Consider the following 16253-nt stretch of genomic DNA (forward strand, 5'->3'; position numbering starts at 1 on the left):
GAAAGAAACTTCGCGATAACTCCCTGTGGATAAGTTTAGTTAATTAATTATAAAACTCGCCCCCGGTCTCGCCTTACGAAAAATTCATTCGAAATTTGAACTTTGGAAGAAAAATTTATCGCAATAAAGAAAATATTCGAAAACGTTGCTTCTTTTTAATTACATGATCTGCGAAGGAGAAAACATTTGCTCCTTCATTATCGTTCCAATTTTCGTGGAGAATTTAGAGATTATCGAAACTTATTTAAAATTGATAAAATAGAATTTACGAATCGACGAAGAATATTCGATTTTAATTCTTTGTTTCGAATTTTAATATTTTTTTTTATCGGTGTTTGTTAGTTAATCAAATCGATTTTATTATTGGATTTCCAATATATGCTGGTTTATTTTTAAAACGATTAATTTTTAAAACAACAACAATAAAAACAATAATTTGGATCTAATGAAAATAAAACATACGAGTTCAACAACTGTATATAGATAACAATAATCTCGCAGCAAATAAACGTTGTCATTTATCCGTGTTTATGTCCACCATAAGTGCCGCCTGAGTGGTCATTTCCTCCATAATTGTGAACTTCCGCGAAGAAACCTCCGTGAGGATCCGAGTGGTATTTAACGCTTCTCACGTTGCCCCCAGGTTCGTGAAGATGATACTCCCCTTCCACTTCTTTTCCTGTAATTTCGAAAACCAATTTTCCAAAAGTTCCGAATCAAAATATTCTTGAGAATGAAAGGAAGAAAAAAAACTTTTAAAATCCGACAGACAAGCTTGCTCGTAAGTTATGTATAAGCTATTAACAGAAAGCTTTGTTGCCCGAAATTATATCTCGCCGCCTATCATTTTCTCGCCTTCGTGCTCGATCACTGTTTCGTATAATCGCTAATCGCGTACCATCGCGTTGCTCTTTCTGCCCGTGGTAATCCTTCGTGTGCTTGTCGTCCACGCCGTACGCGAACTTGTACTTGGGATGGGCCCTGTAGTCGTGATGGAGATGCCCGTGTTTGCCCTTCCACGTGATCTCTTCGTGATGGCCCACCACTGGCCCAGAGAAGTGATGGAAGGAATGAGCGTGTCCACCACCTCCCCCGTGTCCGTGTTCGCTGCCAGCATCTTCGTTGTCTGCAAATCGATCAAAAATATGAAATCACTTTTCCACGCAGAATCCTTTTCACGATGGAATTTAAGGTGAGATAGGAATTATATTACTACGCGTTATTATGATTGCAACGGTCTATTATACGCACCTGGATCGTGATAGCTCGTCGATTGTGCGACATCGAGGGCGAGGGCTAGCAGCAAGACCGCAGCAGGGACGAGGAGCAGGCTCTGAAATCGAATAATAAAAAAAAAGAAGGAAAGGAAAGAATCTTATAACGGAACGCGATGGTTAATTTTATTCGCGAGAATTAATCGAAACGAAGAACGGAGCAGCCCGATGGAAATTTCAATCATGGACGGTGGGGGGAGGTTGAAATTGCAGAACGAGCATTATTCTTTGTCGTTGGAACGGTAAACGGAAGGCTGGGGTCGCTTTGCCCGATCGCATAAAGATCTCTGGGACAACACTCCCTTCTTGCTTTACGATTACGACTTCGTAATACTTTGTCACGGATCCCACGATCGATTCGTTTTAGGGAAGGTGGGCCAGCCCACACCTCTTTAATCAATAACATGTGAGACTCGAAATTGGAACGATCGATCGTACTCTGTCTCCCTCTTTCGTCGAAACGTGCGAATTTCCGCGGAGGAATCGCAATCCTCGTTTAATTGTCGTTCCTTGACGGATCCCGTATCGATCAAACGATAGGTTCGAGCCTTTGCCTTTCGAGAAAGATAATTTCGATACCCTCTTCCTTACCTTCGCCTTCGACTCCATTTCTTCTCCCACGAAGGATTGCCGATGGACTGTTGCGCCGGATCGCGAGAATCCTATTTTATAAGAGCGTTCCACCGAAAGGAAAGAAAGAGCTCGTTAAAGCATTAATTTGTCCGTCATTGCTTGTCTCCGATCCCGAGAGGTGGTGGTGAGAGGTAAATGGTGGAACGTTCCTTCGTCTCAAAGTCGTCGCAATGGCTCTAGTTTTCGCCAAGTCCATTGATCGGTGTCGGCGGTGTTGCGCTTCGTGACGTAAAACGTTGATAAAAACCGATTGGAAAACGGACTGAGAAGTTTTTAGAATTTCGAAATCCGTCACGACGACAAAGTATCCGCGTCTCGAAGTTGGAGGATTTTAATTTCCTATTTTCGGAAATTATCGAAACTATGGTATACACGGGGCGAAACGGGGCGTTCAACGACGCTTTAGCAGTTTTAATCAGGGTGAAAATCTAGCGATAATTCGAGAGTTATAGGGCTACAATTATTCCCATGTCGGCTTCCACTCGATTCCATTAAAGAAATCCGTCCCTATCATACGTACGATCTGTAACTGTAAATTAGACCGTCAAGATTAATGAGCAATAAATTGGCCGTTTTCGACGATAGAGCGAACGAGTGTCAATATGTCGCCTGAATAGCCGCATCCCAGTGTGGCAATACAGTTTATTGTTGAATTTATTGCATTTCCGCGTACCGCTCGCTCGCATGATACATTCATTCCTGGTTGAATTGTAATCTATCGATTCGATGGAAAGTCAAATACTCTTCTCTTTCTTCGCCCAACCAATTCGTCCCTCTCCCTCGCACACGTTCTCCCTCCCATCCACTCTCCAGAAATATATCTCTTTGATTCGATGATAATATCAGCGATGCGCGTTGCTAACGGATAATATGAAATATTTTTGACGGATCGCCTCGTGAATTATTAACGGATTTATCATGGAACGTTGTATTAGCGTTACGTTTATTGCGTTATAAACTTTTTTTCCGCCATTATGTAAATTACGTTGCTTTATCACTCGTGAAACTTAGGTTTTCTTGATTCCGCCCTACTCCTCTCTCGTCTCTTTCTTGTCCTCGGCAACCTATTGGAAAAAGATTATCCACGGTCCGATGATTAATTAGAATAAAGGTTTTGCGCGTTGATAATACCTTCAAAATTCTTTCTACGCGTATCTGCACGCCGCATATTTTTCAACTTTTTGAAACAAAGTGTCGGGAAGGAAGGGGAATTGAGCAATCTTCTTTTTCGCCGTTCGAGTTGTGCAACCGAGAAGCGAGCGGCAGATTTGGTGGGATCAATTGGCGCGGATCGACAAGGCAAATTGCCCGTTCGAATATTTATCCCTTCGCGCGAATTCCTCCAGCTCGTAATCGGCGAAATTCCATATCGGTTACGAACGAATTATTAATTCAAATGCTTTCGAATTACCCGTGAAACTCGCGATGGATACCATCGTCAAACTAATATACATAGTTTCCGATGATTACAAACTATATAACAGGGAACTAAATAATTTACGATGGGAGCAGTAAAGTGCATTGAACAGAACAGTTGGTCGAACAGAAGTTAAGCCGGACTTGGTTCGTGGAAACTTGATTTCAACGATTAATGCGATTCCTCCGAAGCAAGAAGAACGGGGGTAATAAGGCAAATAAGAATTTTTGGTTAACATTGTATTAATTACAAAACTGTACATGTTGTATCATTGGAATTTAAGCCTCTCGTGTGTTCATGCGTCTAATTAAGATTGGTTACATTGGAAAGATTTAAACGCATTTTAGATATTAATCGTTATAAAATTAACAATCGTTAGTCTCACAAGGGATTAATTTAGTGATATCCTTTCCCTCGAACCTGATTTTTATCTACAGAAAAGTCTCGTTTTAGCAACCATGTCGTAAGAAATGTGAGGGCAGGGCGAGGTGAGCGCTGGGATTAACGAATTTTGAATGGCATTCGTAGATACAGGCGCGGTCCACGTCCCTTCCGAGGATACTATTCCAGACTCTACGTCAGACCTGAAAATAACGGTGATTTCTCATGTTAAATTCAAAAGTATCGATCGTCGAACGAAATTTTCTCGATATAAAAGCCACTGCTATCTACTGCGCAGACTGAAACAGTACGACCGCTGGAAACGTAATATCCCAAGAGTTTCACTATTAGAAATCAGCTATTCGATTCGGTAGATTATCAGCTCGATACAATAGTAAGTCGACTACGATGCGATATTCCAGCGATTGTTTCCCAGTTTCTACACAGATTTAGAGCATATTCGTGTCGTATTTCCCTCGTAAAAACTAAGAATTACTATTGTGGCGTAACGTTATGAGGCCTTACGTCTTGAGAACAGGCGAATTATAAAGAACGAGAGGATTCACTGGTGGAGGTCTAAGAAGAACGACATCGACCCCGGAGGATTGTAGTTCACTTTTTAATGCCTCCGCAGCTCCCTCCACGGCTTTTCTCGACGCGCTGTACGCCACCAATCCTGTTCCACTTTTGCTACCGTAACTCGTCGTGGAATCGCCCAAAAAGAGTATGCGACCTACAAAAAAGAAAAAGAAAAAAAAGAAAAGAAAAGAAAGAATTTTCTCGCGATCGTTCGTGGAATAAGGAAGGATCGAATAAAGTATACGTAATTTCAAAATTGAAGCCAGACCTCTTTTCGCGCGTAAAAGGGGAATGAACATTCTGACGGTCCTGAGTGGCGCCACCAAGTTATGTCGCAACATAGATTCCCACGCCGAACTCGATTGTCTCTCTATGGCACCGGGTAACGCCAGCCCGCCGGTGTACACGATTGCCCAGAGACCTGCAGTTAGCAAAGTTGAAACTTTGGTGTACTTTAAGTGGTCGCTTTCGGATAACGTGATGGATAACGAGGATGGAAGCGTGTCTGGCGTGAAATTTTTTACGATTATATCTCGTAAAAGGGGGATAATAAACTCTATTAAAATTGAGAAAAATTTAAACCGCTATAACTCGCAGCATAGCGATTCCAAGTTAATGGATGTAACACCGTTACAACTACCGAACCTTGACCTTTGAAACGGTTTTTCATTTATCTCGATACGACTTCCGGTTCCCGAGATATCGTCGTTTAAGGAAAAGCGTAATTTTTTAATCGCGTTTAATCTCTCTCTATCCTTCTGTTTCTTATTCCGACCTCTCTCGCTCCTCCCATTGACCTATCCCAACTCCAGACGAATAACAGACGTAATTCTTGGAAAAACACAGCGTGCAATTTCTGAAGGACATAATACACGTTTCCAGGAAATATGCAGGTCATTGACTCCCGTTCCCATTCATTATCTTTGTACTGTTTCAAACACCGAGAATACCTCGAGTAATAATTACTTATATCCAGGCAACCGATCGAGATATCGGGATGAAAAAAAAAAGCATTTCCAATGGCACGATTTTCTCGATTTTCTCTATTCTCTGATTGGATTTTGACGATAAAATTTTTAATTTCTTCTCGCGTTTTTTTTTTTTTTTTTTTAGAACATTTACAATTTAGCAATTTTGGTAATTTACACAATACGACGTTATATATTTACGTATTAATATTTGCACACGTTTTAATTAGAATAAAAATTGAAATTTTTCTTTTTTACCTCGATTTTAGAGAAATTGAGAAAGCGAAATTGAGAAAGCGAAAACAATTTATAGCCGAGTATCGAGTTTAATACGATTACGTTATAAACCGTAGGGACGTGCAGATTGCTGCGGGTATACGGGAAACAACGAGAAATATCGATAAAAGTAAATTCATTTCATTCGGTGAACAGTTATCAACGACCGTACGATGGAATTGTTTCTTTTAACCGAACTGTTTCCAGAAAACCGAAAATGTTTTCACGGCTATGAATCTTTACGGTCAACGTATCAGGAAATCCTTATTCCCTTTTCTTCCCTTCCCTTATATTACCGGATTAAACTCGTCGTATCGCGTCTACCCAAACTAGCCGAGATCGTGGCCAAAGAAAAAACAATTATCGATCTCTGAATCGCGAATTGACGTCCCTTTCTTACGTTCCTCGAATCATCGTCGTTCTTTGGAAAATTTCGCATGCATCCTTTAGACTCGTGTAATTAATTAAGGATGAAAAATGAAAAAAACGCGATAACGAGAGTTAAAAATGAATGGGTTCTCCAATTTGATGGAACCATTGAGAGCACGAAAGTATTTCTGGTTGAACGAAAACTTAATTAACGTTCCTCGTCCGGGGATAACACGGTTTTTTGGTTAAATAAGGCAACTCATCCCTTCGCTCGATATCCCTTCGCCAGAGATAAAAGGGCCTTCGGTGATCCTTTTTCCCCTTCTTTTTAAAATTCAACCGGAGAGAAGAAGCGTTCGACTCTCGATCGACGCTCGCTGTAAATTCGTGTATCTGGTAATTGAAATTGGAACGGAGAGAATGGGAGAAAAGATGGGAAAATGAACGGGATGCGAGTTTTGGGCGAGGTTCAATCTTGGCCGTATAGCATTAAAAGGGGGATATTGCTTGCCATCTTCGCCGGCCGGAAGTTTCGCCCGAACTGCATCCAAACAAGCGCGTAAACTGTCCTCCCTCGTTGAGTCCAGCTCCAATGGCACGATTTGGCCGCGAGCACGTACTTCCGGATCCTGCGGCTTCCTCTCAACCGGATCCTCCTCCCTTTCTTTCTGCTGCTCTATCGCCCTCAAAATTTTCATCGACGGCGAATTCCCGGAAGGATCCAGCAGACCGACGAATACCTGAACGGACAACTCGTACGATATTAATTATCTATCTATACACTCTTTTCCTCAACAATACTAATAATAATATTTTTTATTTTCGAACCTAATCGCGACTCTCGTTATTATTATCGAATGAATACAATTGAAGAGGACATGTGCCGGAATATCTCGTTGCGAAGAGTTTATTTATTTGAAAGTTCAGTTCGTTAAAAGTTATTATCCCTTTAGAGAATCCGATCAAAGTTGAATGAAAAGAAAAAGAAAAGGAGCGCTTCGGTTTATTCGATTGAATAATGTAGAAAGGAAGAAGGTGTGAGAGTAACGAGAAGTGACATAAGACGTGAAAGCTGAATAGAATTTAATAATAATAATACCTTGTAACCAGCCTCGTAGAGTGCAAGGGCTATCTGTAGGCCCAGCGAGGTATCGCAGCTGGTCACCAATACATGACGCTTAGTACGCGTCTCGTATTCGTCGTTGGCGTTCCTCGATTGGCGCATTAGGTAAGCCAACAGGGCTGCGACTATCGAACAGAGGGCCAATATTTGTAGGGCCAAAATGGCCCCGGTTTCAGCATCCATCCTGCCCGGGTAATATTCAATCTGCAAAGTTACATCTCTCTGTTATGGCACAATTCAAGCGAGACCGTACGACGACTCGCTTCTCCACTTCCGCAATGCGCTGAAACAGTTTCTCCTCGTCGTTACGGTACAACTTGCTACTAAATTTTCGGCTACGAAATTTCAATTCGCGCGCTGATACGTTTATACGCGCTCAAAGCTACGGTTAACTACTCCTTTTTGAAGGACAAATTTTATCAGGACAAATTACATTCTAACTTGGACGTGTACGCCACGAAATTTATTTATTAATTTTAAGAAAGTTTTTCTTTTTTTAAAGAAGAGGTGTAGAGGTGTTGGGCGTCGCGTTTACGGAAGATTCTTAATGGCGTTTTCATGAATGAACAATGATCACTATTAGAATAATTTTTTCTTCAGAGAACATTTTATCGCATCGGAGAATTAATTATCGCGAGTAAATTTTACGCACACTTGTGAAACTTGTTTTCTGCGTCAAAGCTTTTCAGTTAATAGGTCATTCCGATACGAAATTCTGAACGACACCCAAATTTTGTATAATTTATACGATAATTCGCTCCGATATTTTCGTGATTTTATGATAATAGAATTTCAATTTCATTGCACAATGCTCTTCTATGAATTTACTCGGTACTCGGCCGATATTATTTGTATCAAGGTTTGAACGATAGCACGCGACTCGTATAAATCCGCCACGAAGCGTAATTCTGTGCACGAATGCTGTTGACAGCCGATCAATCAATAATAATGCCATAAGGCATATAGTATATTTAACCTAGACGATGAAATAGTTGATACAACGAATCAACCACTTTCACATATGCGTATTTCACAGAATCGTATTTATTTCGTTCAATCGAGGAATTACGGATACACGAATCCGTGTATTCGACGATTATCGATCATCGTACAGCAATATGGAATGGAAAAAAAAAATAGAATACGTTTAAACAAAATATTTCTTTCTCTCCCTAATTTTTCTCTTTACTTTATAACTCTATATTTTCTCGTTTCTTTCTTTTCTTCTTCTTCTTCTTTTTTTTTTTAACCACAGAAAAAAATATAGCTATGAAACACTCAGGTTTGCCTCACATTTTCCTATAATTAAACTCCTTGACAGTAACGAGCAAGATAACGATACCTTCAAAAATTAAATGAAGAAGCTCTTGTATCAAACTTTATTTCGCCTCGTCGTAAAATTTCCTAAAGTTTTCTTCACCTGAAATAACTCCTCGAAACTTATGGGAATAAATTGAACGGAATTAAATTATCGAGTGTGATTATTCAATATGTATAACCCAAGATGATGGGAAACAAGTTTTCATCCGTTTACCGATTAAATTAATTTTGTAAATAAATCCGATAATTAATTTTCTAAAACAAGTTTTTCGTCCAAATTATTCATCCGCGAAGGGATATTTCTCCCCTCCATTCCCGATTAATTTCCAGTTCTAAGGCCGTTTCGAAAGAAATTTCAGAATGGAAAAGTGTTGGTTCGAATCCAAGCCCGATTAATCGCGATAACATTCGATGATCGGCAAGGTTGGAGGCACGGCCACGCGAATGTATCGCGACGCATCGCAAATTCTGTTTTTCCCGCGAAAAGTGAAGGGTGATGGAAAGGTTTTTGCAATGGCTCGCCTTTCTAAACTGTATCTGGGCTCAGCGAGGCGTGGCCGTTTCTGTTTCTTCACAACTGGCCGACCGATCGATCATCATCATCGTTGTCGCGAATATCGAATACCAAATTTGAGAATATATTTATCGATCTTCGAAGAATCGTCGATTTTTCTCCAAAGATATTTATCACGCGTTCATAAAGCGTAAGAAGCGCAATGAGCGAGAGTTGCGAAAGAGAGTTTGTAAAAAAGTTTACAATAATCGTAATTTTCATCTCGAAGATGGAAATATAATTTGACGATAAATATCGTCCAAATCGGGATCGATCGGGTTTTTGTCTGTCGATTTTTGTTCGACAGTTGTTCGACGATGAAATTAACCAAGAAATTGGAAAAAAAAAATCTTACTTTTGCTCGGGCGATTTCACCTATTTCGAACGATATATTTGGAAAGCGTATCATCGAGAATTACATCGAGTTGATGCTCGTCGGATATCGAGGATTTTGTTTTCAATAAGAGTTAGACTTCGATTTCAAACGAGGATTCAACGACCTGATATAAATTATTCAAGGAAAGTCCGCGGCGAATGATAAATTACGCTTTTGCCGTTTGAACGCAAGCGGGAATACCGTGTGATCATTTGAACGCTTTCATCCGTGCCATTGGCCGCAATTGATGCGAAACCTTTGACACGCGGTTGCGTATACTTATTACATTACCGCAATAAAAACTTTAAGTGGATTTAATTTTTTTCTCCAAACATTATGTTTCATAACTGGTTATCTCCGATCGTTTCATTCACTCGTCAAAATGATGACGAGTTTTAGATTTTTTTTTCTCATCGTTCGCATTTATTAGAAGTGCGTATATAAATATTTTTGCGAAATTAATTTTATTTTTTCCTTCCGAAAGAATTTCCACCTCTTCGAATGACTAACGGATAAAATTTATTATTAATAAAACAAAAATTTATCATAAATTTTATATAACGAAAATTATAAATATATAATAAATCTCTCGTTACGTCAAAATGCAAAGGAATTAGAAAGATTTTCTTTCTTTCTTTCTTTCTTTTTTTTTATTTATAGATACGCGCAACGTTCGAAAGCGTTTTCAAACGTGTAAACACGTGCTATCTACGAATGGTTGTGCACAATGAGATTGTGTGCGAGTCTCGATTGCGTGCCAAATCATGGCGGTTAACTTTCTCTGGAATGCAGGCGGAGAAAGAAACCAAGCTGACGGACAGGTGGCACAAAATTATGGAAGCTTATCCAAGAGATCGCGAATACTTACAACGTTTTTCTCCAATCCAATCTTCAAGACGAGACGCTCGTCGTTAATCTTGTTTATTTATTTTTGAAATCGCGTTTCACGATTAATTAACATTTAATTCATTGCGCGATAATTGTTCGATAATTATCTCGATCGTTGTTTCTTTAATTTAAAAACAAGAGATTTTTTTTCTTTTCTTTTTCTTTTTTATACGTAATATCTTAAAACTTTTGAAACGAAAGGAAACTGCATGAAATTAACATCCACGATATCGCCAAATTAAGAGAGAGAAAACAAGGTTTAATTATTTTAATCGTGTTGCGATTGATAGAAACGCGCAGAGGCAGAGCTTTGAACAGTTTCTTTCGTTTTAGAAAGGCCGGAGTAAAACTGAAAGCGCGTGAAATAAATTATCCAATTTATTTTCCCTTAAATAATAAATCCAGATATCATTAATAATGCTACACCCCTGCAATTCCATTCGAGCGGAACGGAGTAAAAGGCGAGTCGTGTTGACATTTATTCGCAAACTAGCTCGTTCCTTCCACGAAATACCTTCGTTATGAAGAAAAATTGATTCGAACTCTACATTTTTTATTCTTTTACAACTTGAAAAAAAGAAAAAATAAAAAAGGTACGTACATTGAAACTTGACTTTCCGACTGATATTCAGCTTTTCTTCTTCTATTTTCCTTCTTCCCTTATTTTTGCATTTCAATCGCCAAAAGCGTGTCAAGATACGTGCGAAGAAAATTAATTCATCGATTATCACTTACTTAAATATATACTCGTAGTTTCAGGATCGCACAGAGGACTATCCTTTGCTACCTCGTCTATCAAACAACAGTAATCGCGATTCCATACCAATGAGCAACTACCTGTGTCATGTCTATTAATCGCTAATACCCAATCATCGTGAGGCATGCACCAGCTGTCATGCTAGAAGTTACACGGATTACATATACGCGCAAGTTAGCACACACGTGTCCCAACCGCATATGGACGAGTATCGACGACGATCGACGTAATATTATCGGTCCTCCTTTCGGTATGCGCGGACGAATCACGTATCGTGGTCGCATTATCGAATTGCGAGAGTTTATTTGCCCGTGCTAATTTCAACGGGAATGTAGAAATATCGATTAGAGGAGGCTTGGCCTCTCCTCTGTGCGCTCCTTCTGATCCAGAATCTTGCCCAACAATCCCAGCCTCTGGCTGCGCCCGCGCGATGGAACATTGCAACGTTCCATTACCTGACCGACACAGATCTGATTAAAATAATCCTCGTTGAAAATGGAGTGTCTCGATAATCGCATATTAATTAGACAATCTTTAAAACGAAAACGTAGCCTCGACTTCAAAATCCGACTAAAATAATTCCGAATGGAAAAGCACTGATATACTGATCAAAAAATTAGGATCATTCGCGATATTCTTTTCGTGTTTTCAAGAATGTAAGCTTTCTGCTCGTTCCATATAATTTTTTCTTTTGCAAAATTTAGATTTATCCCTGTTTCCAACCATCCTCACTTAACTTTTAACAGGTTAAGAAGGATTAATACAACTCGTTCGAATATTGCAATACGTGACTATGTATCCTAGTATTTATTAGTTGATCCTCAATCGTCATCGTAGAGGAATTTTATCGCTCTCATAATACGTAAACAATTTGTAGTAAAAAAAAAAAAATAAGACGTCATAACGTACTAATCCAAAACGTAACACTCGAGGATTGATTATCGAAAAATTTCCAATTAAATTCAGGCTGAATTGAATATTTTCAAAAAAATAACCGAGAAATTCTTCTTTTCTTTTTCTTTTTAATCGTACATCTGAACGATCGTCCGCAATTAAAAAAATCTCGGCGATGATGGATGTAATTATTATCCCGTCCTTGGACCGCGAAACATTCAAATTAACACGCATCGAGGCTTCCGCTACATTTTTATGCGGGCGGTTGAATCCCGCTAGAGAATTAACCCAGTCCGTCTTCGAACGATGATTCGAAAAGAAGGAGGATCGGCGAGGAAATTTAACGGAAGCCTCTCAACCGCGCATTTCTTCGTATAATTGTCAGAGATATTTCTGGCTCGTTCGAAGCTCACGGGATCGTGAAAATCGTGGCTTATAAGCCAGTGGCTAACAACTGCGTAGATACACACCGTCCAGTACACAACAGTAAACGTGCAACGGTACTCCACGTTGACCGCGAGTGACCGTGTGGAAAAGTTAAATACTTTGCGGTTCCTGGATATCGTCCATTAACGTTTCGTACGATAATTATCGTCCGTGTTCCTGTTGCGCTTTGCCGCGCGATCAGATAACCTCGAAATGGATAAACATCCTCGAAATGCATCCTCGAGAATTAACAACTCTTAGAAATTTTATCGTTCATAAAATTTAGAATTTTATCGATTCTTCGATTTAAAATTCCTCGCGCGAGAATGATGATGGAAAAATCGAGAGGAATTCGGAGGGGGGGAAAGGGGATATCGTTACGCAAGTAATTGATACGCGAGGAGGAACGATTTCGTTCGCGATTATATAACTAACGCGAATCCTTGGACTCGATTTTAGTTTTAGAGTTCGCGAAGATATCTCGTCCATATATTACCGGCCACGATACGTACTTAGAAAGTTGCCAAGTACTTTCAGTTAACTGGAAAGTTGAATACGATTTGTTTCGTTGAATCAGATCTTCTCTTCTTCTTCTTCTTCTTCTTCTTCTTCTTCTTTTTGTATAAATGAAATATGCAACAATCGAACAATTTTTGTAAGAGTGAATTTCTTACACGGATTAAAACTCGTACGAATCAATCGTTTGGATTGAATCTTGCGGATTATTTTCAGCTAATAAAAATTCCACGATTTCTTATCTCGAATTTCCAATTAACATTTTGCAAGATCTTAGCCTTGTAGGCATCGTGTGAGCTTTCGCGAAAGGAAGTATCGTTGCAGCGTTACACGAACGACTCGTTTGCTTCGATTAGCTGTTAAACGAGGATCGTCGCTTCCGCTTCGAAACTTTCCGATTATCGTTGCTGGCGAACCGTGTCAATAGAATGAGATGGTCGAATAAGATTCTCGATCGATCGAGCACGATGTAAAATATTTAAGCAGCGTTTAAAAATTATCCATCGAGACGTCTTTCCATTCCCATTTTTGGTCAGGTTCCTCCAAAAAATATATTTGGAAAAAGGTTATATATTTGGCAACAAGAATTTCTCTCTCGACTTTATCTGATAAATAATTAATTATAACGCGCATTGACTAAAATATTCCATACGAATACCTGTAAAGAATCTGCTAACGAATCAACATCGTTCAATATTCATGTTTCGACGTGCAATTTTTTTTCTTTCTTTTTCTTTTTCTTTTTTTTTTTTTTTCTTACACGTTACACTACTACTCAGCTCCTCGATCCACGCTCTAATTCATCCTTAATTAACTTATCGCTTCATTGCAATTACGGGTGCGATAAGCTTAATGTTAATCGCGAAATTTCTATTAGCAGATCGTTCTCGCGATTTTTAATGGTAATCCGTGATTAATCTCAAAATAATAATAATAATCCAACGATACGTTTGCTCGAGTATCGTACAACGGTCGTTAAATAAAAAAAATTCCAACTGTCAATTGTAAAAAATTCACTCTTGCAGCAATCATAAACAAAAGATGATTCGCGTGACTCTACTCCCGTGCAACTTTTCTTCCTTTGCCACAAAATTTCGTGTTCCTCAATTCGTAAATTTCGTTCCCTACGTGCACTCTTCTTTTCTATCCCGCAAACATGTTTTATATTTACATTAGACCGAAATTCATAATAAATAAAACTGCATACTATAATAAAAAGAAAAAAGAAATACATGGAATTATCTCGTATGTTCAATTAATCCGAAAATCGTTGTTGATAATAACAACGAAGAAAAGGAAAAAGTCGAAGTAGACGCGAGTAGACGATTGATTACTCACACAGAGAATCGATGATCGGCAAGAGTTTGGGGACAAGTGAAGCAGCCACTTCGGTATTCGATGAACGGTCCCTCGGAAAGAAAATTCGGTGGACACGGAAAACGGACAGAAAGCGAGGGAAACGGCGATTTTACGAGCACTTGGAAAGTACCGGCGAGCGGCAGGCCGCGACGCGTGTTTCTACGGCACAACTGGCTTTCGAGAATTCCCGGTTGGAATGCCTACGAGGACGAACGGTATAAGATGCTTCGACGCTTGCCGCCTCGACAAATGGAAAAGGAACGGCCGAACCATCTTCGCCGCGCCTACAATTACGTTTGCCCGTTGTCTATTCCTCTCCGCGGTCCTCCTCGGCCTACGCCTATGCCCACGGTTAATTTCTAAAGAACGTGGCGTTTAACGTGCCTCGAATTCCCTTTCGGATGGATCGCCAGTCTCTCGAATTACCTCCCAAATTATTACGCGGTCGAACGCGACCCGGCTCCCCTTCGTTATGCAACGAAATGACGAACCACGCGAGATATTTCTCGGGCCTGTGGTGGCCGGCGCGAGATATCACGTTACGAATCGTTTGTTGCGAAAAATATGCACAAGTTCGCTGACAAAAGTTGTAAAATTCGCGAGTCGAGAGAGCTTGGTCCGGGCAAAAGATATTAATTTTAATTTGGTTTAGATTGAACGGTGATGATAGAGTCGAACAGGTGTGGTCGACCTCCTCCCCTCCCTCTTTTTTTTATCCGCATGAGAACGTATGGCGGGGATCGTTCTCTTGCGGATCCGCGCGGAATCGGACAAAATGTCGGTGAATTCGCGATCAATTTTTTGCGGAGGAGAAAGATGATGGTTTACCGGTTGGTTCTTAATGAGAAAGGATTTGAAATTACGTATAATGGAAGGAAGCTTTAAGCTTGTGTAATATGCTGTAAAGATGGAAAAGATTCGCGTAATACTTTGATCTCCTTTGTAACGAAATATAATTCTTCTTTAATCATTTTTAACATTTTTTTTCTTTTAAACGAAAATGTGATTACAACGGTGAAGTTTTAACAATATCTACGAGAAATCCTCTTGAAGAGAGAGAGAAAGAGAATCGATCAGTTTTAAATTGTGCAAGTTCCATGACGACGTTCGAAGCCACCAAATGCGTTATTCGAAGAAACACTAACGATTGCAACTTGCGAAACGTGTTTTTCATTTCATTCGGTTAATCTATCGTCGTATCTTCCGTCAAACCCTCTACAAAATTCTAGTCCGCAATGACCTACATACTACTTGATCGATTAATTTCACTTTGACCTCGTTCTTTTTGCAAATTACGAGGTTGGTTATAAATTATAATACGATAAATGATAAAGCAAACGTGGGAAACGCGATAATGGAAGATCTAAATTATCGAGTTACAACGGAATATTAGAGAATTCATTATTAATTTTATGGGAAATTACAATTGGTACTTAAATACTTGGCAAGCAATATTAATATTAACGAAACGTTTTATTATTATATGATATTATTATGCCTGATGCTATTTATAAACAATTAAGTTTGCATAATTTATATGTATATAATGTGCGTATATATGTATATATAAATAAATAATGATCGCTGTCTCCATTGTATCTAATTATATTTAATATATAATTTTATAGATTTTAATTGCGAATCTTAAATAAAATAGTAACTAACATTGAATAAAATTTCAGTCACGACTAACCCCTTTCAGTACTGTGTCATCGTGTGACAATGCCGTACGCAGACAGAAAATATTCGTTTTGAACGGGAGCCGAATATTAATTTATCGAATAAGTTCATGCGTGGAATTCATACTGATATTCGGTGTCTTACAAAATTAAATTAACCTGAAGAAATTAAATTACCGAGATTGAATGGTATGCTAATTAAAAAGTATTATCTAAATGAAACATCGCGTGATTGCATTTTAAATAGCTCAGTATCAGTACTTGCACTCCATATAATATGATATACGAATATAAATTTAAAATTAAATATATTTAGAGCGTACAAAAATAATTTTATGCAAAGATTATATGATACGTACGTCTCTCCTTATTCTACGATTACGAGATGTATCAAAATATTATCGTATGCTTAAATTTTAGTATAGAAATATCAATAGTGACTTTAATAGGTGTACAGTGGCAGCC

General features: G+C 39.0%; 2 protein-coding genes across 4 annotated transcripts; both read right to left on the reverse strand.

The window, feature by feature from the left end:
* Positions 1-355: 355 nt before the first annotated feature.
* On the reverse strand, positions 356-3396 carry LOC107992834 (adult-specific cuticular protein ACP-22-like). Its single transcript, XM_017048918.3, has 4 exons — positions 1866-3396; positions 1252-1333; positions 899-1126; positions 356-679 (listed from the first exon to the last, which is right to left on the reverse strand). Exons 1-4 carry the CDS (start codon positions 1881-1883, stop codon positions 519-521), a joined length of 489 nt encoding a protein of 162 aa, XP_016904407.2. The 5' UTR covers positions 1884-3396; the 3' UTR covers positions 356-518.
* Positions 3397-3548: 152 nt separating this feature from the next.
* LOC107992797 (3-oxoacyl-[acyl-carrier-protein] reductase FabG) lies at positions 3549-16216 on the reverse strand. 3 transcript variants are annotated; one of them, XM_062079472.1, is made up of 6 exons: positions 16148-16216; positions 6997-7224; positions 6409-6637; positions 4553-4705; positions 4231-4438; positions 3549-3908 (listed from the first exon to the last, which is right to left on the reverse strand). In XM_062079472.1, the coding sequence occupies exons 2-6, from the start codon at positions 7201-7203 to the stop codon at positions 3752-3754; spliced, it is 954 nt and encodes a 317-aa protein (XP_061935456.1). In that variant the 5' UTR covers positions 7204-7224; positions 16148-16216; the 3' UTR covers positions 3549-3751. The 3 variants fall into 3 exon arrangements, with proteins under 3 accessions (XP_061935456.1, XP_016904355.1, XP_061935455.1); XM_017048866.3 differs by lacking the exon at positions 16148-16216 and adding an exon at positions 14089-14227; XM_062079471.1 differs by lacking the exon at positions 16148-16216 and adding an exon at positions 10759-10961.
* Positions 16217-16253: the final 37 nt, after the last annotated feature.

Source organism: Apis cerana, linkage group LG9, assembly GCF_029169275.1.
Source record: "Apis cerana isolate GH-2021 linkage group LG9, AcerK_1.0, whole genome shotgun sequence".
Lineage (NCBI taxonomy): Eukaryota > Metazoa > Arthropoda > Insecta > Hymenoptera > Apidae > Apis > Apis cerana.